The sequence below is a fragment of the Mustela nigripes genome, chromosome 7, assembly GCF_022355385.1.
Source record: "Mustela nigripes isolate SB6536 chromosome 7, MUSNIG.SB6536, whole genome shotgun sequence".
In the NCBI taxonomy this organism is placed as follows: Eukaryota; Metazoa; Chordata; class Mammalia; order Carnivora; family Mustelidae; genus Mustela; species Mustela nigripes.
This window is the reverse complement of record NC_081563.1, coordinates 24755232-24778972: the sequence shown is the minus strand read 5'-3', so window position 1 is coordinate 24778972 and position 23741 is coordinate 24755232. Positions and strand designations below refer to the sequence as shown.

General features: G+C 48.8%; 1 protein-coding gene across 1 annotated transcript in view; it reads left to right on the top strand.

The window, feature by feature from the left end:
• The window catches only part of CAPN13 (calpain 13), a 77835-nt gene extending 61862 nt beyond the window's left edge, over nt 1-15973 (top strand). Inside the window, exons 18-23 of the mRNA XM_059407615.1 lie at nt 175-243; nt 1845-1920; nt 3876-4004; nt 5003-5058; nt 5621-5678; nt 15561-15973. Coding sequence (XP_059263598.1) covers nt 175-243; nt 1845-1920; nt 3876-4004; nt 5003-5058; nt 5621-5647 — 357 coding nt within the window. The 3' untranslated portion in view covers nt 5648-5678; nt 15561-15973. The remainder of the gene's footprint in view (nt 1-174; nt 244-1844; nt 1921-3875; nt 4005-5002; nt 5059-5620; nt 5679-15560) is intronic.
• Nucleotides 15974-23741: the final 7768 nt, after the last annotated feature.

Sequence of the window (23741 nt, the reverse complement as noted above, 5' to 3'; positions counted from 1 at the left end):
TGGGGTGGGGCCACACCCAGGGGACAGCGGGCTGATGGCTGACCTGATGGCGCTACTAGCCGATGGCGGGACTTCTCCAGGCGCCATGCGCGGGTCCTTCTCCAGGCGCCGTGGGGGGTCCTGCTCACCGCTGTGCACTGGCAATGTGCACGTCCGCTCTTAACTCCCCGCCAGCTGAAGGTGAACGGGCGGCTTGAGCAAGACGAGTTTGCAAGGCTGTGGGGCCGGCTCGTCCACTGCCAGGTACCGGCATGTTCTCTTTGTGTCCCGTTCAGCAAGTATCTACGCGGTGCCCGACCTGCAAAGTGTTGGGGGGTGCGAAAGAAGAGCTACCCAGCCCTGCCCTCAGGAGGCTTCGCATTTTGTTCGGGGAGACTGCACGCCCCACTAGAAGACAGGAGGCAATGCCTGAGCTAGTGGCAGGGTGAAGGGTGCTCTAGGAGGTGGAAGGAGAGAGGGTCACCATGGGTGGCAGCTAAGACCGCCGGCCAGAATTCCCTCCCCGAGCTCCCCGCTCCCAGCTCCCTGTCCCTGAGACATTCCCCCAGTGTACCTGTTCGTTTCATTCCCTTCCTGTCCACTGGCCAGACTCAACAAGATCACACATGTGGCCTGTGGCCTCAGTGTGGCTTCCCTATTGTTCTCAGGACAAGGTCTAAGCTCATCAGAGCTGTCCCTGGAGTTGGGACCCTGCCTTGGGGTCCAGGAGGCACCCTTGGACTCCTCCCACTCACTCCTTCCGCCCCAGCTGGGAGGCTCAGAGTCCAGCCAGGACCGACCCCCTTGACTGTCCAGCCTCAGGAATCTCTTCATGGGGAGGCTCACCTGCCCCCAGGCCCGGTTACATCCCCCTGAACCCACAATAATAAGGTGTTCTTGTGGGACATTTCAGGAATTATCCCCTAGTCCCTGACTTGGGGGACTCACAGGGCACTGTAATGGCTGATATGTCCCCCCTCCACCATTAGACTGCAGAGCAGGGACACCCTCATGTTCCTCTGCTTCCCCCAGTGCCTTACTTTGTGTCTCGTACACAGCAGGCACTCAAAAATGCCCAGGGAATGACCAAACTAATGAATTCCTAATGAGTGAGTGATTCCCAATTGAGGTCTTTCTATATACTCACCAAAAGCCAAATAAGGCCAGAAAACATTCTTGGGCTGCTATTTCACAGTAATCGCTGCCTCCACAGGCCTGGGTCGCACTCCTGCTGGGGGTATTTTGCCTTGAAACAGCTCCTGTGGGGCTGCTGAGCAGAGACCTAGACAGGGAGCCTGAGTGCAGTCGTGGGGCAGCTGCACGCTTCCATCCCACAAGTCACCTGCCCGAGATTCTGTCTCGCCCCGAAAGGGCAGGGCTGATCAGGGCTCGGGTGAGAAACGGGGAGAGGTCAGAAAGTCCAGGGTGCACGAAGTCACTTGCCCATGGTTGCACAGCTGATAGTCAATGCTTATTTAAAACCACTGTTTTGGTTGCAAATTCTGTGCTTTTGACCACCACCGTATGTAAAGTCTTGAGAGAGCTCTACACCTCCCAGACGCAGCAAGCGGCCTCGCGTCAGGAGGCCAGTCTGGGGGATGGGGAAGGGCAGAAAGGGGGTTGGGAGAGAGGCCCACAGCCCCACAGCTCCATAGCGGGCAGCCACTGTGGTCGGCTTTACCAGCCAGTGCCCACTGCTGCCTTCCCTGGTCCTTAGAGGAGCTGCTTTGAGCTGGGTCCCCCCAAAGTTTATTGAAATGGTCTCCAGGGATGAGAAAGGGGTTTCCAGGATCTCTCCCCAGGACGTCTGCTTTAAGGTGGGTGAGAGCACTCATTTGGACTTCTTACTTCCTTTCTTGAATCAGAGAGTTTTCCAGAACATCCAGAATCACTCCGGAGTTTTCCTGAGTTTGGATCTGTGGAAGGCTGTAAGGGATGCAGGTAAAGCAGGGGGCCCCTCGGACCTATCATGACTGGGGCCGTGTGTGGGAGAGAGAGCACACCCCTTGCATGCCGTATGCAAGGCTGCTGCAGGGGGGCTGAGGATCAGGAGAGAACAGAGCTCCTGTGCCCCCCGCCCCGGGCTTACACCAGCCTCTGCGGGCCTCCGGGCTCACGACTCAATCCTTGTCCTCCCCAACCTGAGTTCTCGTGTGCCGGTCAATTTTCCCAATTGCCTTTTGTCTCCAAACAGCTCCAACTGTGCTAAAATGACCCCCACATAATTGATGACTCCACATAATTGACCCCTCCCAGAGCTCGAGCTCAAGGCCTTCGAGACTCTTCCATCTCAACCTCTGAGCTGTCGGGGTTAAAGCCCTATGAGCAGGTGGATACACTGTCCTCCCAGAGGTTGGAGCTAAGTGAAATCTGTCCGCTTCAAGAAGGCCAGAGCTTTCAGTCCGAGCTTTCAATCCTCAGATGATGACAAGGATACAGCATAGGCTGCCTAAGAGCTTCAAGGTTCAGGAAGAACTTGCTCTCCTGTCTTCTCACTTGATCGTCTCCACTGCCCTGTGATTAGGAGTCGTGATCTGCCCTGTCTCAGTGGGGGAAATGGATCACAAGAAGTTTAAGTCAGAAAATTGCTGCCTTCCTTGAGAAAATGTAAGCTCAGATTCCCCCAGGTAAATGCTGGAAGGAGAGACTCCACGGCTCTCCCTCCCGCGGGGCCTGAACCTGGAGAGCAGGGAGAAACATCTCCCTGCCTTAGCACCTGTCCTCCCCTTAATTCTTCCTGCCCAAGAGCAGTGGTTCTCAAACTTGAGTGAGCACCGGAACCCCCTGGAAGCTTGTTCAAGCACAGCTTGTGAAAACACCTCATCCCTCATCCAAAACTTCTGATCCAGGAGGGCTTGGGTAGGGCTCAAGAGTCTGTAGTTCTAAGAGGTTTCTACATGAGGCCGAAGCTCTTCGTCTGGGGACCACACTTTGAGAACGCCTGGATAGCTACAGAAAAAAATGAAATTTTATAAGAGACCACACTGATGACTCCAGAATAAGAAAAGGCAGACAGATAGAAATGGCTGGGATCCAACTAAAACGCCTTCAGGGACCAAGCAGATAACTGAATGGGGCAGTGGAGGTACCGTAAGAAAAGAGGGTAATTTCTGCATATGGCGAGCTGGGGAGCGCAAGGTCTAATGGCGTTCGAATTCCTATTTTATTAATGCTGGAGAACGGGCCACCAGGCTCACCCCATTGATGGATGGTTTGGCTTGCAAGGTTCTCCTGTCCCCTGAAAGCTTATAGGCACGGCCGTTTGCCAGTTTGCTGCTGTCTGCTATGGGGTTGGTGCCTCCCAGAGCTCATAATTAGACACACCCAAAAAGAGCAAGGTGCCTGTGTCTCGCCCACCTGTGGCCACCTTCGGACTATGGTCTACTCCCAGAGGACCAGCCTCTTTCCTGCTCTGCCAACTTAGGATGGAAGCTCCCACTTCCAGGGACCGCACTTGCTCACACTAAGAGTGCTCACACCTGAGACCCACTGGCAGTCATGGGGTCAGGGAACAATGTGGTTTCACAAGGTCACCGAGCGAGAGAGAGGCCTGATGGAGGCGGGGCTGGGAGCAAACGCCTGCTGTCCCGGAAGCTGCCTCTTCACATGGGAATTATCCGATGATGGTGAAGGCCAAAGTGTCCTCAAGTGTCTTGAGTCTCTGGAGTTGGTCTCTGGCCAAACTCCAGAACAATGTCACCGGGGCCCAGCAGCCATGAGGGGGGCAACTGGAGAATTAGTAAAAACACGAACTGAAGTGAACTAGCCTCTGAGCCAGACAGAATAGGGAACAGTGGTAGAAGGCCACCACCCCGAGTGGCTGCTTAGACTTTGCATGTGAGAGGACAGGACCTGCTCCAGCCTCCTGCTGCTCACTAACCCACCCCGCGGTCCAGGCTTCCTTGCAGGGATCTCCGTCAGCAACGAGCTGCTGGACCTCATGACCCTCCGGTACGGTGACAGCAGCGGCAGGGTCAGCTTCCCTAGCCTGGTCTGCCTCCTGTTGCGACTTGAAGCCATGGCAAGTAAGTGTCACCTGGGCGACATCCTGGAGACCATCATAGCGACCAAAAAATATTGTAGAGGATCAGGAATGCACCCCTGCCCCAGGCCTAGGCCAGGCCTCAGTAACAGAGTGGGCTGGAGTCTTGCATGAGGACCCCTTGCTCCATGACGCAGAGCCAACATTAGCCTGCGTAATGGTAGACCCCGTCTGCATCTCCTGCGTCCCTTCTGTACTCCTTCTGTCCAGGACAGTCCCCTATCCCAGGCTCTCATTTCTTCACCACCCTATTTAGTGCCTATTTCAGGAGCGAGGTTCATTTAACTCACTGTGTCCCTTCTCCATGTTGTTTATAGCTTAAACCTATACTATAGTCTTGCAATGAATGCGGTCTCTGCTGAAGCCAATTCATGCACAAGTGATAGATGGGGGCAGGGCAGGGGCACTTCCCCAAAGCTCCAGAAATTCTACCATGTAGGTCAGATATTTGGACACTTCTTAGCAGCCACCCCGCCCTTTATTTTTCAAGAAAATCCTATGTGAAACCTCAAGCCATAACATAGCTCAAGAGTTGTGTTTGGGGTAGAAGTGGCATCTGGCCTCATCCTAATCTTTACCCTATCGCTGGCATGGCGCACCACTGTAAATCCCACAGCTCTGAGCCAGGCAGTTAGGGAAGACTGAGAGACCAGAGCCCTGGGAGCAGAAGAGAGACGGGTGAGGCATAAACCTCCAGAGAATTCTCTGTTGGACAAGGGAGGTTCTCCAGAGGGTGCCCGTAGAATACTTTATAGGACAGGCCCACACATCCCCTCAGCCATGTGTGGAAGGGTGAAGAGTGCAAGGGCACGAGAAGAGGGAGAGACGTGTGTGGGCCGGAGCCGTCACAGAGAGCTGTTCCTCAGGGGTGGAGCTGGCTGGGAAGAGACAAGGAGGGAGAGAGAGAAAGTGCTTTACAGAGAGTCGCCATATTTGCCTTTATCTCCCTTGACCTATCCTGATTCCTCTCCTCCTCTTTAGAGACTTTCCAGAACCTCTCCAAGGATGGGAAAGGACTGTACCTGACAGAAATGGAGGTGAGGTGCCTTCCCTTCCCAGACACGGGGCACAGTCCCAGGCCACCTCTCCTCTCCTGATTCCAGGGGGCATTTTTCTCCCTGAGGATATTGGCTGGTCTGTCAAAGGCCAGCCAAGCTGCCGGCCCCGCTGCCTCCAATTACTGCCTTTATATATTACGGGCTGCCAAGGCGGCTTTAGGATCTTGGCAGACAGATTTTATTTTTTTCCAATAGCTTAATAAAGCAGAGGATTATGTGGGCGTCATAAATCCAAGAGGGAACTGAGGAGCACCTGCTGAGCTCACTGTGCATTAAACTTACTCCCCGTGAGCTTTAGAGAGAGCCTCCTGGCCTAGCCAGCTGGTCGACCTCAGCTATCCCTCTCACTGCCTAGCTCCTCAGGGAGTAGCAAAAGATAGGTTGCAATGGGGGCTTGGGACCCCCTGCTGGGTTGGAATTAGCTGGAAAGTTTTGATGAGACTAGACTGAGGTCTTTCAAGGAAGGGGGTACCATTTGCCCTGCTCTGTATTAAGCAAACGAGTTTTAAGCTATGTCATAATGATGATGTTTATTTCTCAGTGGATGAACCTGGTCATGTACAACTGAAGCGAGGAGTAGAGAAGACCCCAGAGTCCAGGTAAGACATGGCAGCTCTAGAATCGTTTCCTTCTAGCACAACTCCTTGTCTCCTCTAGGAACTGCACACAAGACTCTTGCCTTGAGAGGGCCTGCCTAGAGATTACAGAGCCCTCATCTGTGCGAGTCAAGGCTCAACTGCCCAGGGCCCCTGAATTTCAAGGCCAATGGTGCAGGCTTCATCAAAACCATGGATGGAATGACCAGGGGACACTGATGAAAGAGTATGGCCCGAAAGTCATGAGTGAGGGATTTAGAACTCTTATTTATTAATTCATTTATTTTTTAAATTAAACTATGATTGACATTTAATAATGTATTCATTTTAGGTGTACAATATAATGATTGGATAGATGTATATATTATGGAGTGATTACCACAAAAGGCTTAGGAAACATCCGTCACACACAGTTACACATTTTTTCCCTTGGTGATGAGAACTTTTGTAATTTACTCTCTCAGTAACTTTCAAATACATATACAATACAGTATTGTTAACTATAGCCATAGTGCGGTCTATTCTATCCCCAGGACTTAATTATCTTATAACTGGAAGTTTGTACCTTTGGACCATCTTCCCTGCTTTGGCCCACCATCCCCCCCTCTACTCCCGGCAACCATCAGTCTGTTCTCTGTATCTCTGAGTTTTGTTTTGTTTTTGGATTCCACATAGAAGTAAGATCATACAGTATTTTTCTTTCTCTGACTTACTTCACTTTACTTAATGCCCTCAGGGGCCCTCCATGTTGTCACAAATGGCAAGGATGTCCTTTTCTATGGCTTAGTAATATTCCTTCATATATAAAATACGTTTTCATTATCCATCCATTTACTGATGGACATGTAGGTTCTTTCCTTGTCTTGGCTGTTGTAAGTAATGAACATGGGACACACATATCTTTTTGAGTCAGTGCTTTTGTTTCTTTCAATAAATACCCAGAGGTAGTTTCTGGATCATGTGGTAGTTCTACTGTTATATTTTGAGGAAACTCCGTATTACTTTCCAGAGTGGCTGCACCAGTTTACATTCCCACCAACAATGCACAAAGGGTCCCTTTTCTTCACCTCCTCACCAACACATGCTATCTCTTGTCTTTTCTAAAATGGCCATTCTAACAGGTGTGAGGTGGTATCTCATGGTGGCTTGGATTTGTACTTCCCTGATGACTAATGACGTTCCACACCTTTTCATATACCTGTGAGCCATTTGTATGCATTCTTCGGAAAAAATGCCTATCAGTCTTAGTTGATTATTTTTTTTTTGTCACTTCTGCTTTAGGTGTCAAATCCAAAAATCATTGCCACGATCCATGCCAAGCCATGATCCCTGTCAAGGAGCTTACCCCTAAAGTTTTCTTCTAAGAGTTTTATGGTTTCAGGTCTTACATTCAAGTCTTGAATCCTTTTAGTTGATTTTTGTATATGGTGTAAAAGAGCAGGCCAATTTCATTCTAGAATTTTTTATTTGAATTTCCAAAGAGGAATGGCAATCACTCATCACGGGAAAGGCTAATGTGTGGAACAACAGAAATGACCAGAGCCTGGGGAGAGGAGAGCTGGGTCCGGCCTCGGCTCTACCATTGCCTCACTTTGCAGCTGTGCACACATCTGTAGCCGTCAGCATCTGTAAATCTAGCGAGTGTGCTGAAAAGTTAATGCCCGTGTCGCATTTCTTCTACATGTTTACGTTCAGGGAATAGACCCGAGAGATACATAGCCCATACCCCATGCTACTGTAGCAGAAGCCCCAACAGTCTGCTGGAATCTTCCAGGACTGGGGTGCTCGATATTTTGTGCTCCTCATGGTTGGACATTTCTGGGTGTTAGGTATTATTTTATCAAGAGGCAACAATCTACTTCCCTCAAACTTTCCACCCATGCATCCAGCTCTACTCTGGACCACAACAGAAAAAAGACTGGACAAGCCAGATCTTCACATCCTTGCAGATAGCTCTGCTGCCTCACCGAGGCCTCTCTTTTTACTTATTCCTGGTGATTCTCATCTGAAACCTACTGGTGACCATGTCTCTATGCCAATGTCCCTTTGAAATACATAGTTCTCCTAGACAGCTGTCCTGTGATCAACATATTTGGGTACCCTATAATTTTTATAAACAGCATTTCTTTAATCTCCCAACTCTGTACCTTGAAATCAAGAGAAAAATCTCTCCATAAAGAAATATTTTAGCGGGGCGCCTGGGTGGCTCAATGGTTTAAGCCTCTGCCTTCAGCTCAGGTCATGATCTCAGGGTTCTGGGATCGAGCCCCACATCGGGCTCTCTGCTTGGCGGGGAGCCTGCTTCCCCCTCTCTCTCTGCCTGCCTCTCTGCCTACTTGTGATCTCTGTCTATCAAATAAATAAATAAAAATCCTTAAAAAAAAGGAAAAGAAATATTTTAACATAACTATTTCCTTGATGCTTCTTAATGAACACAAGTTAACATAACTTGCAGAGATCAAAGTTATTTAGACTTACCTGTATTGTCATGAATTCCCCTTTCATTTCTTTCTAAAATTAGGGCATGTGAATATTTCCCATTTTCAGTCTGCCTAATTCCTATTCTAATCTGCATGATTTCTAATGTCAGGAATGATTCTTCAGTTGTATCTTCGAGCTAATTTAAGATGCAGGACCTAAAGTTTGAACTTTTGAAATAACTGGACTTTTTCTCATTATCCTTCATCCTACACAGGGTCCCAAGTCCCTCTTAACCAATCTTTCTGTACTTCCTGTTCTGGACATTATGTAAGAAGAAAGTATAATATAAGATGTATGGTTATGTGTGCTTCAGCCTCTTTCATTAATGTCTATCATCATCCGTAAGAGAGTTCCCTTGTCTTCCTCATTAATCATGGTCCTCTGACATCATACTCTTAAAGTAGATCTAGCCACTCTTGGCAGATGGGTTGCTGTGCAGAACTGGAGGCAGGAGGGTGAAGAAGTTCTGCCTCCAAATCTACAAACTCTCTTTCATCTATAACCATCTCCCACCTTCCTCCTGTTATGTTAGAGGGCATATGTCTCTGAGGATGTTCTGGATCTCATTACCTCCCCCCTTCACAAGGACCCAATAGAATGAATTCTCTCCTCTGTTCTGAATATTAAATCAATTTCTCTCTCTCTCTCTCTCTCATTCCTGGAGTCATCCACTTCCCACTGAAACATGCTTATCTCTTAAATTTCTTCCATCTCCTATTCCCTTCCAGCCACAACGCCATCTCCTCCCTTTACAGCCAAACTTCATAAAAGAGCTCATTGTCTCCACATCCTCACCTCCCACGTTCCCTTCAAACTACTTCAATTTAGATTTTTCAGACACCGTCTCTCTCCCTGACTTTGCACTGTCTCCCTATCTGATTTTCCTATATCCACCCACTTCACTCGAGTCAATTTCCTGCAGTCTAAGCACACTTTTTAAAATTCATATCGAGGGGCGCCTGGGTGGCTCAGTGGGTTAAGCCTCTTCCTTTGGCTCAGGTCATGATCCCAGAGTCCTGGGATCAAGCCCCACATTGGGCTCTCTGCTCAGTGGGGAGCCTGCTTCCTCCTCTCTCTCTGCCTGCCTCTCTGCCTACTTGTGATCTCTATCTGTCAAATAAATAAATAAAATAAAATAAAATAAAATTCACATCCAATCATTGCCCTCCCCAGGTTAAAACCCTTCAATGTCTTCCTGTTGCTATTTGGGAAAAGTCTAAAGTCAAGAATGTGGCATGTACCATCTGCCTACTGCCCACTTACCTAACCATACCTCGTATCTCTCCTCCTTCCTGTGCTCTGTTCCCACCACACCAGCATTTCCTTTATTCCCTCCAATGTTTCATTCTTTCCCAAACCTTGGGTCCTTTGCCTCTACTGTCTGCTCAGTCCTGGGTTTAGTTACATAAGTCCTGATCCTTTGTGTCTTCACCTCATTGGGTTCTCATATTATTTACTCACTGTCACACTGGCCAGATCATAACATTCAGAATTCTTTATTGTTATTGTTGCCCACTCCTTATATTTTCTTAAGGTCTTATGAAATGTAATTCACCCATCATAATGAGTTACCCATTTGATATACAGAGTTCAGTGGTTTTCAGTATAGTCACACAGCCATGCAACCATCACCACATTATAATTTTAGAACATTTTTGTCACCACACAAAGAAACCCATGCCCAATAGTAGTCACTTCCTATGTTAGCCCCATCCCTCTAGTCCTGGGAAGCCACTAATTGGCTTTCTGAATCCATAAATCAGCCGATTCCGGACAGGTAACGTAATTGGACTCATGCAATATTCAGTCTTTTGTAATCAGTTTCTTTCATCTGTGGTAGTACGTATCAAGACTTCACTTCATTTTAATGCCAAATGACATTTCATTTTGTAAATATACCATCTTTTATTCATCTGTTCATCCATTGATGGACACTCATTTAGGTTGTTTCTGCTTTCCACCTTTTGGGGATAGTTCTGCAATGAATGTTTGTATACAGGCTTTTGCATGGTTGTGTGTTTTCATTTCACTTGTGCGTATACCTAAGAGTAGAACTGTTGGGTCATTTGGTAACTCTATGTTAACATTTTCAGGGACTATTTTCCAGAGCCACTGCATCATTTTGCATTTCCACCAGCAATGAATGAGAGTTCTGACTTGTCCATATCCTTGTCAACACTTACTATTGTCTGACATTTTTATTAGAGCCATCCTAGAGAGTGTGAAGTGATACCTCATTGTGGTTTGGTTTGCAGTTCCCTGCTCATGATGGTGAACATCTTTTCAGTGCTTACTGGCCATTTGTATATCTTCTTTGGAGAAATGTCTATTTTGGTTCTTTGTTCGTTTTTAAATTGGTTTATTTAACTTTTTAAATTTTTAAATTGGTTCGTTTAACTTTTTTGTTACTTACTTGTAAGAGTTCTTTACATATTTGTAAATATATATGTGTGTGTATATGTATATATATATATATATAATATTCATTGTAGTTATAAGTCCCTTTTCACCTATGTGATTTGCAAACATTTTCTTCCATTCTACAAATTGTCTGTTAAGTTTCTTGCTTATATCATTTATAGAACACAAATTTTTTATTTTGTTGAAGCCCAATTTACCTATTATTTCTTGTGTCACTTATACTTTTAGTGTTATATACAAGAAATCATTGCCTCATCCGAGATCATGAATAATCCTCTTGTGGTTTTCTCCTAAGAGTTTTATACTTTAGCTTTTCCACTAAGGTCTTCGATCCTTTCTGAGGGAATTTTTGTATGTGGTGTGATATAGAAGTCCAGCTTCATTCTTTTGAAAATATATATCCAGTTATTCCAGCACCACTTGTTGAAAAGACTACTCTTTGCCCCATTTTATTGTCTTACCTTTTTAAAAGTCCGTTTAGCATGATGTAAGGATTTATTTCTGAATTTTCCATTCTGTTCCAGTGATCTATATGTCTGTCCTTGTTTGAGTACCACACTGTGCTGATTAATATAGTTTTGTAGTAAGTCTTGAAATCAGAAAGTATGAGTCTTCCAGCGTGGTCTTCTTTTTCAAGACTGCTTTGGGGTGGCTCAGTGGGTGACTTTGGCTCAGGTCATGATCTCAGGGTCCTGGGATCGAGCCCCACATCAGGCTCTCTGCTCAGCAGGGAGACCACTTCCCCCTCTCTCTCTGCCTGCCTCTCCACCTATTTGTGAATCTCTCTCTCTCTCTCTCTGCCAAAAAAAAAAAAAAAAGACTGCTTTGGTAATTCTGGGTTCCTTGCATTTACACATGAATTTTAGGACAGGCTGACAAATTCTGCAGTGGAAAAAAGGGGTAGCTGGGATTTTGATAGAAATTACATAAATCTGTAGATCATTTGGGGAATGTTGCCAACTTCACAATCTAAAGCTTTTTGATCCATGAACATGAGGTTTCTCTCCATTGTTTTAGATCTTCTTTAATTTCTTTCAGCAATGTTTTATTGTTTTCAGTGTAGGAATCCTGTACTTTCTTTGTTAAATTTATTCCTACGTATCATATTTTTTATGTTACTATAAATAATTTTATTTTTAGATTTTTCATTGCTAATGTATAGAAAGAAAACTGATTTTCATACATTGATCTCACACTCTGCCACCATGCTGAACTCATTCATTAGTTCTAATGGTCTATGGGAGGTTCCTTAGGATTTTATAACTACAAAGTCATGTCATCTGTGGAACTGCAAGTAGTTTTATTTCTTCCATTCCAATCTGGATGCCTTTTTTATTTTTCTTACCTCCTTTTCTTGGCTAGAAGTTCTAGAACAATGCCAACTAAAGGTGAAGGAAGCAGATATCCCTGTCTGCTTGGTGTTCCCGACCTTGGGAGAAAACGGTCTTTTACCAATAAGTATGACGTTAGCTGTGGGATTTTCATAGATATTATTTGTCAAGCTGAGGAAGTTCCCCTCTATTTGTAGTTTGCTGATTCAACACACTTTTAATTACCTGCTTGATGTCTATATTCCCTGCTGGACTGTAAGCTTAGGTATGTCTTTGGTTGCTATCTCCTTAGCATGTAGCAAAAAGCCTGGCATAAAGGAACCACTCAATAACAGTTTTCCAAATGACTGAGAGAAATTGCCCTTCCAGGTTCGTGTCTTCCTTTTTTTTGTTCTCGTCCTAATTTTTATAAATGTTGTCTTCAACCCAGTTCTTCCTGCTATCGACTATGTATGCAGTTTCTTGCCCATCAGGATTACTGGAAAGCAGATAATTAACATTATCTTGTTAAAATCTCTAATACATCATGACCTATATTTTTTTTTATAAAAGGCTTATTGTTTGACCTGTTGATCCTCTCACCCTTTTGAAATCTGCTTTCTTGAGTCCAGGGCACACTTCTCTTTCCTTTTTTTTTTTTTTCCCAAGATTTTATTTATTTATTTGAGAGAGCAAGAATAAGAAAGCGAGAGAAAGAGAGCAAGCAGGGGTGGGAGGTGGAGGGAGAGGGAGAAGCAGACTTGTGACTGAGCAGGGGAGCCCAATGCAGGGCTTGATCCCAGGACCCTGGGATCACGACCTGAGCTGAAGGCAGATGGTTGACCAACTGGCGCTACCCAGGCATCCCCCAGGGCACGTTTCAATGCCCCCCCAACATTCCCTTATTTTGCTACTACAAAGTCAAAGCTACATTCTTCTAGGATTTCCACCACTCCCACGTTAGCAAAGAGACTCTCACTATTGGCCAATATCCAACCCAGAGGAAAATTCCCTCTCCTTGTTCATCTGGCCCTCTGGGCAATGAAGCTGTCACTGGAACAAGTGAAGGCCTTGTCAGAAGAGCTAAGTGAGCTTCTCCCCAGAGTTTGGTGTTGCTAAAGCCCCCTCATCAGTCGGCTTGGATCCACCAGGCAAGCTGGCATGTACTCCCATTGGGAGAACACTTCTGTTCCTCTCTCTCTCATCTTCAACCCATCTGTTCTGCTCTCATTTAGTGAAGTAGGATATAGAAGTACGCAACCAGAGAACTCCTCTTCCTCCCCTCCCATTGTACCTATTCATTTTGAAGGAAGCATGCACCCCCATTGTCCTATTGCTGGCCATGTTTATATTAAAATTGTTTTAAATATCAAGGTCATACTTCAAAAAATGCTAATGCTCAATGAATTGGTATATTGTGCTTAGAGAATTAAGGCTATGTTGATCTTAATCGATTTCAAGTCTAGAGGGGTTTTTCCTTTTTTTTTTTAAGACTTTATTTATTTATTTATTTATTTGACAGAGATCCCAAGTAGGCAGAGAGGCAGGCAGAGAGAGGGGAGGAAGCAGGCTCCCCACTGAGCAGAGAGCCCGATGTGGGACTCGATCCCAGGACCCTGGGATCCTGGCCTGAGCCGAAAGCAAAGGCTTAACCCACTGAGCCACCCAGGCGCCCCAAGTCTAGAGGTTTAATGTACTGCAAGTCACACTCTGCTGAGAGTTTTTCTAGCTAATGTCATCTACATTCACGTTGATCTACTGTCAGTGTGGTAATAAAGTGTCTTATTCTAACAAAGTTATTATTTATAACAATTTGGCACTAATACGGACGGGAACTATCTTGAGGAATGGGCCACGTTCTCCCACTCTGCATGAAGGTGACGAATGAGCAGCAGTGATCCTGATCTTTCTGATCTACCGACAACAGTTTTCTCCTATCCAAGTAAATTATCTCTCCCATCCTGCAGACCAGAGACATCCTTTTTGAGAGTTAGGAGCCTGGGTTTGCCTCTAGAGAGGTGAAACTCCCTACCTGCTTTGGCCAACATACAGGTGGTAATTACTGTAGAACCCAGGGTGTCCAGCCTTCCAGATCTGGCTTTGGAAGAGAATGGTATCCAGCTAGAAAAAGTGACTTCAGTACCCCAAGGGCATAAACCAAGAAGGAGGAAGAGTTGATATCCAGGAAACAAGATCCAGCCCTGGACCCTTTACTAGCTAGGGAAGTCCCGTAGAAAGAGAAAGGAAGACCAATGGGGCCAGGAAGAGAGGTCTTTGGGGAAAATGGAACCAGTAGTTTATCTGATTGCTTCATTATGGGTAAAATGTGCTCAGAAGGATTTTTAAAATTTTTCTGGAGAGTTTTGGAAGAATTATTAGGATAATGACATAGACTAAGCAGATTTTTTGTAAGATTTTATTTATTTGACAGAGAGAGAGAGAAATCACAAGTAGGCAGAGAGAGAGGAGGAAGCAGACTCCCTGCTGAGCAGAGAGCCTGATGCAGGGCTCGATCCCAGGACCCTGAGCTCATGACCTGAGCCAAAGTCAGAGGCTTAACCCACTGAGCCATCGCACCCCATAAGCAGATTTTTTTAATGAGATAACTATTAACATCTGTAAGAACAAAGATTTATAGAAGAAAAAAGGACAAGTGATCCTAGAGTATTTTTTCACTCAGCAGTGAACAGTACATATGTAATTATAATAAAATAAGAATTGAATATTGATCTAACCAAAAGATGTGACATAAATATATTGGAGAAAGGAGGGGAGAAGTGTAGGTATGGAATGGGTTAGGAGCACACCAGCCCAACCTTCCAGTATAAGTAGTCAGGCATTTGACATTGACAAGTCTGGGGAGAAACCTGCAGGCCTATCCTTGGAAATACGGAGGTAGGCATCAAAGAAAAGAGTCTGGAGAGTCTGGAGAGCAGAATTTAGGGAATGAATGGGACAGGTGACTGCTGTTTTTTCTTCCTGTCTTGTTATACTGTTGGAGTTTAAAATTATATATAGGAGGCTGGACTTTTATGAAAATAAATAAGCAAAACTAGTAAATAGACTGAGACAGGCATTTAAGACTCAAGAAAAGAGAAGGGGATAGAGAAGAAGGATCAAGTCTTTCTCAAGTGGCTGGGAAAGTTAGGTGATTATGGTTGTGGAAAAACATGTCCATACAAGAACATCGCTTTAGTCCAAGAGATGTGCACTTGAGAAAAGCCATTCTTCGATAGGAATCCACAGCCAGCAGACCAGCCCTCTGCTGGAACAGAAGCTAAAGCTGTTGTCATTCCAGCTTCTCCTGGTCTCAGTCCTTCCAGCCTGCTCAGGGGCTCAGAAAAAGATCTCCCAAACTTACGCACCACTCTGCCACAGGCACTCAGGTGCTCAGGGGGCTGCCGTCTTGAACTAAGGGCGGAGTAAGTGCATAGATGCCTCCAAGGAATTTTGGAGAAGGAGGTGGAGACATTCCTGTCCACTGGGTGGCCTTGGGTATGTTGGAACAGGTCCACCTTCACCAGCACGGGGTCCCTGTGCTCCGTCTGTTATCTGCTGGTCCCAGACAGCATCTATGGGAACAGGTCCAGGCCTCTGTGGTCACTCCAAGAAGGGAAAAGCCTCTTTACTCTCCCCTGGCCTTCTGCAGTTGAACATCTGTGCCTTTCTCTAGGACCAGCTCCCAGCGATCACTCAAGAATCTGGCTCTCCTTGCCACGGGTGGTGAACTCCCATGCGTGTGAAACATTGAAACCTGCCCTGCCTGAAACGTAGTCAAGGCTGTCTTCAAGGAACCTGGGCCTGGTCCTCAGCTGAGTCAGGCTGTAGTCAGCTCGAAGTCTCAGAGCAGGTCCTCTGACCACTTCAGGACAGCAGCCTGGGATGCCCTGGAAGATGAAGCAGGAGATGTTCCACGGTGAGAAAGAAGGGGAGCAGCTTCCTCATGACCCCCTCCCTCCAGTCCAATTCATTTCTAGGAAAAGCCAGAATGAGGCAGTCTGCCCACCCACAGGGTGCTGGGGGTGATCGGGGAGCCGTCTGCTGGGTGTCACAAAATAATCCCACTTCTCCCTGTCTGTATCCTGATTGTTTCACAGCCACATGGCAAAAAAAAAAAAAAAAAAAAAAAAAAATTCCCAAAAAGGTCTTGGACTTGGAGAAAAGGAGGATAAAAATTCTGAAATTAAAAAAAAAAAAAAAGAAGAAGTTTGGGGAAGGAGAAATGCAGCCAGCAAGGCAGGTATCCCCCTCCCTCTTTATCCATAAAGGTCTCTCCAGAAGAGCATGGCCCCCTCCAGGGTAGAAGAGTTCCCAGAGAGTGACCAAGCCAGACCCCCACTCAGGAGACTCTGGGTTTGAGAATGCATTCCCGAACTGTTCCCCAGTGGGGGGATCCTTACAAATATACGTGTGTCAGGGGGACAGGAGGGCGGAGACTTTCTGAGCAGACCCAATCAGAAGGCGGACAGAATTGGGGAGGGGTACGCCATTGCAGACTCCCGCGCTCAGGGTCGAGGTCAACATTTGGCAAGTGGACACATCCTGGCACAAAGAACAGAGGCAGCTCACTAACCTGTGTCCCAGAGGACTGCTGCAAAGGGTTTATGATCAGTTCAGCGACTCCAGCAGGGACCACATATATGGCAAAGCGTGGGTCGGGTTATTTGGCCTCCGGGCCCTCTGCTTAGTGACCCAGGATGGCCAGCCACGGTGCTCAGCATGGACTTAGGAGGCAGACAGAGCTAATGCCTGAGGACTTGAGTCCTGGGCAGTCAGCCTGGTCCCTCATGTAAGATTTTCTGCGTGCAAAACCCTGGTGCCAACAGATAAACACAGACTCTGTTAAAAAAAAAAAAAAGTGGGGTGAGGGGAACTGGTTCCCAAAGGAACGAATGAGCCCCCTCTGGCAGGATTTCACCGGGACATCCAGGTGGAAAACCCAACAGACCTGCGTGCTTTGCTGCCCCAACTGTGAGTCACCCTGGAGTTCTTACGGAAGGAAACTGCAGATGGAGGCTTGGCGGCCAGCAGGCCAGGGGCGGCCATGACCCCTCGGCCCCAGGCACCGCCAGAGTGGTGTCCCCAGGACACAGAGCCGTTTCCTCCCTCATGGGGTTCGGCTCAAGAACCAGTCGTTAATTTTCTCTTTAAACTAACAGGATAGAAGAGGAGAATTTACTCAGTTGATTAATTAGAAAGCTGACTCTCGTGGCCACACCAGGGCTGGAGGGCTTGCATGGCCTTGAGGGTCTGGCTTCTCTGCCCGGAGCTGGGGGGGAGGGGGTTTGTCCCCATCTCCCCAGTAGAGGGGAAGGGTCTGGATCCTTAGCCCTGGTGCAGAGCCGACCAGTTAGCTTGTCCCCAGGCTGCACCTTCTCAGGTCTCCCCACATCCTACAGCCAAGGTCAAGAAAGTCCCCCCACAAAAGAGGGGTGAAGACATTCTGGAAATGTGGCAGTGGGCACAGAGCTCAGCTGGTACCAGACAGAGGGACGGGGAGGGGCGGGAGCCATCACGGAGCCAGTGGGGTAGCCTCTGACTCCCAGGGCTTGCACAGCTGCAGCCACTCCTCGGGGGACACAGGGTGGCCAGGCTGTCCTCGCCATTTCATAACTGAGACCCTCAAAGCCCCAAGAAGAGATAGCTGCCCCATTACAGGTAGCAGATGCTAGACTTGAACACTCATCCCTGCACTTCGTGGCTGTGGGGCCTGGGCTGCAGGAGAGCACAGCCTGCTCCTTGGCACTGGGGCTCAGCCCGGTGAGGGGGAAGCTCTGACATGGGGTGCATACACACATGCGTACACACACACACACACACACACGCGCGCGCGTGGGGGCGATGTCAGTCTTGCTTCCATCTAGAGCAGAAATGGGCCCTTTGCCGACTTGCTTCTTGCCACCTCCAGGCCCCAGGGGGACAGAGGCAGGATTTACGGTGGGAACTCACAGGGAACTCATCAGGCCCATGCTCTCCCTCCTCGGCGCCTGCTCCCTCCCCGCTGCTCCCTCAAGGGCCCTGAGCTCCTCCGATAGAATCCTTGGAGAAGCTCACATAGAGGCAGCTCAGTTCAGTGGGGAGTTCTTGACCTTGAATGGTCAACTCACCTATGTTCAATATTAAGAATGGAGATAATAGGGGCGCCTGGGTGACTCAGTGGGTTAAGCATCTGCCTTCGGCTCGAGTCATAATCCCAGCGTCCAGGGATCGAGCCCGGCATCCGGCGAGCAGGGGGCCTGTTTCTCCCTCTCCCTCTCTCTCTAGGTCTCTCATCAATAAATAAAATCTTAAAAAAAAAAAAAAAGAAAAAGAATGGAGATAATATAACTTAACTAGAACCAAGCATTTTAAACTTTCCATTCCACGGAGCAGCCGGCTGGGGGGAGGAGAGGGAATAAGAAAGGGGGCTGGGCCTGGAATACGGGGAGGTTACGTGGGAAGAACGGAGCGTAACAGGTGGCATCAGGCAGGAAAACAGGAACCACTCTGTTCCTGTTCCGCCGGCAGTGGAACAGGATTTAACACAGGGACCAGGAGGAGCAAAGGCCAGAGAAGGTGGCCAGTGACTGCCAGGTTTATCACGAACTTTCAGGGCACCCCGAGGGGCTGCTGCCCCTCCCCTAGCCAGACCCTGCAGGGACCCGCAGCCCTACGGCGCTCCCAATTCCCGAAGCCTGCGTACCTGCCTGCCCTGCTGGATGCAGAAGAATAAGGCTTCAGCCCCTCCTCTCTCTTCCCAGTGTCACGTAAGCGCATCTCACTGGAGGGACTGAAAGTGTCTCGGGAACTCTCAGATTTCCAGCCCCTTCCAGACAGGAGAGGAGACAGAAGTGGGTGTGAGGAGGGCCAGGTGCCAACGGAAGAGAGAAATGGAAGGAGGAAAGCAAGACCAGCAGATGGATATGGAGATCCCGGAGCAGGAAGATGCCGGGCGTGGGGCTGACAGGGCTTGGCCGGGAGCAACAGAGACAGACGGCTAAGATGGGAGACGCAGAGGACGAGACCTAAATCAGGAGATCAGAACAGGACAACCACCGGGGCCGTGGGTGTGGACTGGTGTGTTGGTGATGGAGCCCAATCATCGGAAGCCCACTGCCGGCGGAAAGGACTTGCCTCACACGGATCCGGGTTAGGCCTGTAAACTCTCAAACTTTAGTGGGCATTAAAAATCACCTGGAGTAACTTTTTTAAAAGAGATTATTTTTTAAAAATATTTTATTTATTTGTTTGACAAAGGGAGAGAGAGCACGAGCAAGGGCAGTAGCAGGCAGAGGAAGAGGACACGGGGCTCCATCCCAGGACCCCAAGATGGCGACCTGCGTAGAAGGCAGAGGCTTAACTGAGTGAGTCACCCAGGCGCCCCAAAAAGATTTACGTGAGAGAGAGGGAGAGAGAGAGTGCAAACAGGGAAGGGGCAGAGGGTGAGGGAGGATCTCAGGCAGATTCTATCCTGAGCACAGAGCCCGACGCAGGGCTTGATCCCACGACCCCGAGATCACACCAGAAGCCGGACACTTAACCAACTGTGCCACCCAGACGCCTCACCTGGAATGACTTTTTTTATTTATTTATTTATTTATTTTTAAGCATCAGAGATTCTGATACAGGAAGTCTGGGGCTAGACCTGGGAATCTGCCTTTATTGAAAGCTCCCCGAATGATGCCTGTAGTCCTTGGGAAACATCTCAGATGTCACCGCTTTTGGGACTCTAGGGAATGGTGCGTGCTCTTGGCCCCAGCCGCTGCGGTAGCCCTAAGATGCCTCATGAATCCCAGCTTCAAAGCCTCACCTGCACACCCACCCCCGCCACACTCTGCACCCCGGGCACCTCCTGGAGTCCCTCCTGCCCGCTCCCCGCTGCCTCCTCCCGTTCCTCCCCACTCCCAGAGAACTGATGTCCCGGGTTATTTTTACCTCCAAACAAGCTAATTAAGCAATAATCCTAGAAGAATCCATCACTCTGACAAGGCTGTTGATTAACCATCCCCCAGCCAAGCCAGAAGTGCTTCATTTCCCAGCGGGACGGGCCATAACGGCACAGCAGCCCTGGGTGGCAGCCGAGCAGCCAAAGGACGTATCTGAGAAGACAGAGGCAGGTGGGTCCTTGGGACAGACTTTGCAGCCTGGAGAAGCTCACAGGAGAGGCAGGGACACTGGCCTGACGCCCCACAGGCTGGGACATCTCAAACGATTCCACGCCATCCTTTCAAATGTCCCCAGAGAGTGCCTCTGTTGTGAACAATTCTGGACCACGGGAGAAGAGCCGGTGGGAAGGGGGCTGGACCCCGAGACGTGATCCTCCAGCTTTAGATCCGTGTCAAGTACAGAGCTGCTGCTGAGAGCAGAGACAGGCAGAACGATGAAATCACTGCCTTCGAGAGATCAGTTCATGCCCAGACGATATCTCTTTCTCTTTTCCACACTTAGACTCTTATTGTAAACACCCGTCTCTATTCCCCTAAAAGACTTACTTTCTTCAGTACTGGGCAAAGAGGCTCTGACCGCCCCGGAGGTGATGAAACACTGCCCCCTGGCGGTCACAGTGGTGCTGCAGCGCGGAAGCATCCACCTTCCAAAGGCTCTTTCTTTCCCAGCCAGCCCGGCTGGAGCAGGGCTCACCTGAGTGAGCTGCCACCTCTGTGACACTGTCCCATCGTCCGTCCGGCTCCATCGTTGTCTGAATCCCGGTCTCCTTTAGGCCTGTTTTGCATCAGGAGTAGATGATGTTGGCAAACTGTCTGAACCAAGGGGAAGGAAACAGAACCCCGGCTGGGACATCCTGCTTTGGTCACTGACATGCCAGGTCATCTTACCTCTTTAAGGGTCTCCAATTCTGTTCAGCCACAAGAAGGGAGTAAGAAAGAGAGAGAGAGAGAAGGAAAGAAAGAAAAGGAAGGAGGGAAAGAGGAAGGAAGGATGGATGGAAGAAAGAGAAAACAGCATCTAGTAAGTGCTCAGTAAATGCTAAAGAGAGTGAGCCTATGTAGAGACAGGGAGCATGGTGGAGGGGACAAGGACTCCAGAATGTAAGACTACCTGTCCGGCCTCCAGCCAGCTGTGTGTGTGTGTGCGTGTGCATGTGTGTGCTTCAAAGAACAGCCTTCTCTTTCTGGGCCCCCTTCTCTAAAATGAAGGGGCTGAAGCTGGAGGTCTCTAAGGCCCCTTCCACACCACAGACTCGAGGAGCCAGTTCCTAAGGATTTCCAATCCACAATCCTCATTCAGGGGCAGCACGTAACCAGGAGAAGGCCCCGGCAGCAGCAGCTCTTCCTGAGATCCACTCTCTGGAGAAATAAACCCAACAGTGCTCTCCTCCGTCAGCCTGAGAGTCGCTGCTCCTCTAACAACTTTGTGAGCGTGGACATTCCAAAGCCCCTTCATTCGCCCTGCATTGGCCATTGGCCTTGGTATCGCCCGGGAGGAGGGAGGTGGGATGGTGACACCTAGTGGCCATCTCCAGGAATCAGCCCTGGTCTGCGTTCTGCACATGCCAAGTCTTCTACTCCCCACCTCTAAATGGGCAGTAGTGACCCCCAGCGTGAGTAGAGCAGTGTTCTGGAACTGTCTCTCCATCTGACTTCAGTCAGGAGTTTGGCCTTTACAACCTTCTTCCAAGTGCTTCGTCCTCTGAGATCCCGAGACCCTGTGGTTTATGGCTTCTAGGCAGGGATCCCAGGCTCTCCTGCAAAGGGCAGGATATCCCCATTGGGAGGGCACAGCCCAGAGTTCACCACTGGAACCGGGGGGCTCCACCCATGTGGTCATGCCCAGTCCTGCCACACACCCACCTCCACCCAGCCATGAGACAGGATGGCACAACCAGGCTGCAGAAGCTGAGGACAGCTCCCTCCTGACGGCCAGCTGCCGAGGTGGGGGAAAGTAACAGAACCAGCCAGAAGGGAAGCTTTGTTGAGCTAACTTTCTGTTGGGGGTTGGGGGCAGTTCAGCTGGCTTTGCCCACTTTGGGTGCCAAAATCTGGCCCTATTGGTGGGGTCTGTAGGGGTCATGTGTCCCCAAAGAATGATACAAATGGGTTCTTTTTAACACCTTCCTCCCTACACTTAGTCCACAAACCACAAATAGTGGGAAGCAGGTTGTGTGCAGAGACACTCCACAGGTCATACCATTGGGGCATGATTGTGTCACCCCATTGGGGCATGGCTGAGGACAACGACTGAGCTCGTTGGGTCCTTCCTGAGTCCCACAACATTTTGGTGCTGGAAGAGATAGGTTCCCTGCCTCCTGAGTCATGGCCTTTATCATCAACTTTTGGTCCTTGGCTTATTCGTTTTTCTCAAAGTATAATCTTCGAGTGGTGCATGATTTCCATGGAAGACTGGTTTTTCTTCTGCTATGCAAACCGCAAAAAAAGCTAGACGATGCTGACCCTTTATTCCTCGTAGCTTCCCCCATGCCGTCCCCAGGAAGTATAACGTGGTAGCACTCTGCCGTCCTTAGAAGAAGGATGTCTTTAGTTCATGTGGGCGATGCAATTTCTTGGGTTGTCACGGCTTCTGGTGGTGTGTGGTAATTTTCCCTTGTCCCGTGAAAATGCTTTGTTGGAGATGGAGAGTTGGCGAACGTCAGTGTACAACACCTACCACTGGACTAGTCAGGGTCCCATCAGGAGACAAGAATCACACCAGCTGTTTGAACAAAGACAACTTAATACAGAGAATTAGTAGCTAGTAGTTAACCACTACTAACAGGGACCACAGAGGACTCTAAGGAAGACAGGTGCCCCCTAAAAGGGCACAGGGACAGTACCTAAAGAAGCAACGAAACAATTGGATGAGATTCAGACCACATCGGAGAGAGTGCAGCCCACTGGGTGGTGGAAAAGTTCACTGGGGCACCAGCAGGGGCAATGTGGAGCGCAGGGGTCCCCCTGCTGGGTGCCGGGAAAGCTCCATGGAGAGTTTTGAGCAAGACTCAGCCCCTCCTGGATCTGTGAGCCCAGATGCCACCTGCAGTCACCCTGGAGGGAGAGGGGTCAGTAGGGGGAGCTCTTGCTCTGTATGCCTTGCAGTGTGCCTCTACCACCCTCTTCTGGCCACACCTGGCATTGCACCAGCTGATCTAGGAGACACCTTTACAGAATCCAGTTACCAAGCAGGGCCAAGATAAGGAGTTCAGCACCTGCTCTGTGCCAGGCCCTCGGGAGTTTCATAGACTCTCAAGCATAGTTCCTTGAAATAGATATTAGCTCTCCTATATTAATGTTGAGAAGGCACTAAGAGCTAGGAGTTATCTGAGAAGGCTAAGCCACTAGCCTCGGGTGGGAGCTGGGGTTTAACCTGATGTGTCGGAGGAGGGTGTGGGGGGGTGCTCTGGAGTCTGTTTCTCCCACACAAACATGGCCTCTTCCTGTAAGGGATAACGGACCGTAAGGTCCTGTTCTCCTCCTCCATGAGCTCACACCACAGCCATTGCTTCTTGGGCTGTCTCCCTAGCGAAGCAGGTGCCCAGTGGACACTCCAAAGCAGAGAACCCCAGACTAGAGACACGGGGAGGGCTGGTGAGGACAGAGCCTCCCGGACCTACCTCTGCACTTTCCAATGTAATAGACTGGGGGACGCCGGACTCTACATCCAACAAACTCCCCGGAGGTCGGATGCGGTCCGAGAGAGGAGCACCATCTCCACCAGGCGAGACGGGGCAAGGAGCAGTCTCCTGGCCTCTGATGGGGGAGGGGGCCTTCGTTCCAACAAGCTCCTCGCAGCCCCCACACCCCGGGGAGAGGTCACTATTGATACCTGGTTTCTGAAATGAAAATCAAATAGGGCGCCCGAATCTGTGGCCTGGGTGACGCAGTTGTCAACGCTGTAACCCAGACGGAGCGGATTCGTTTGT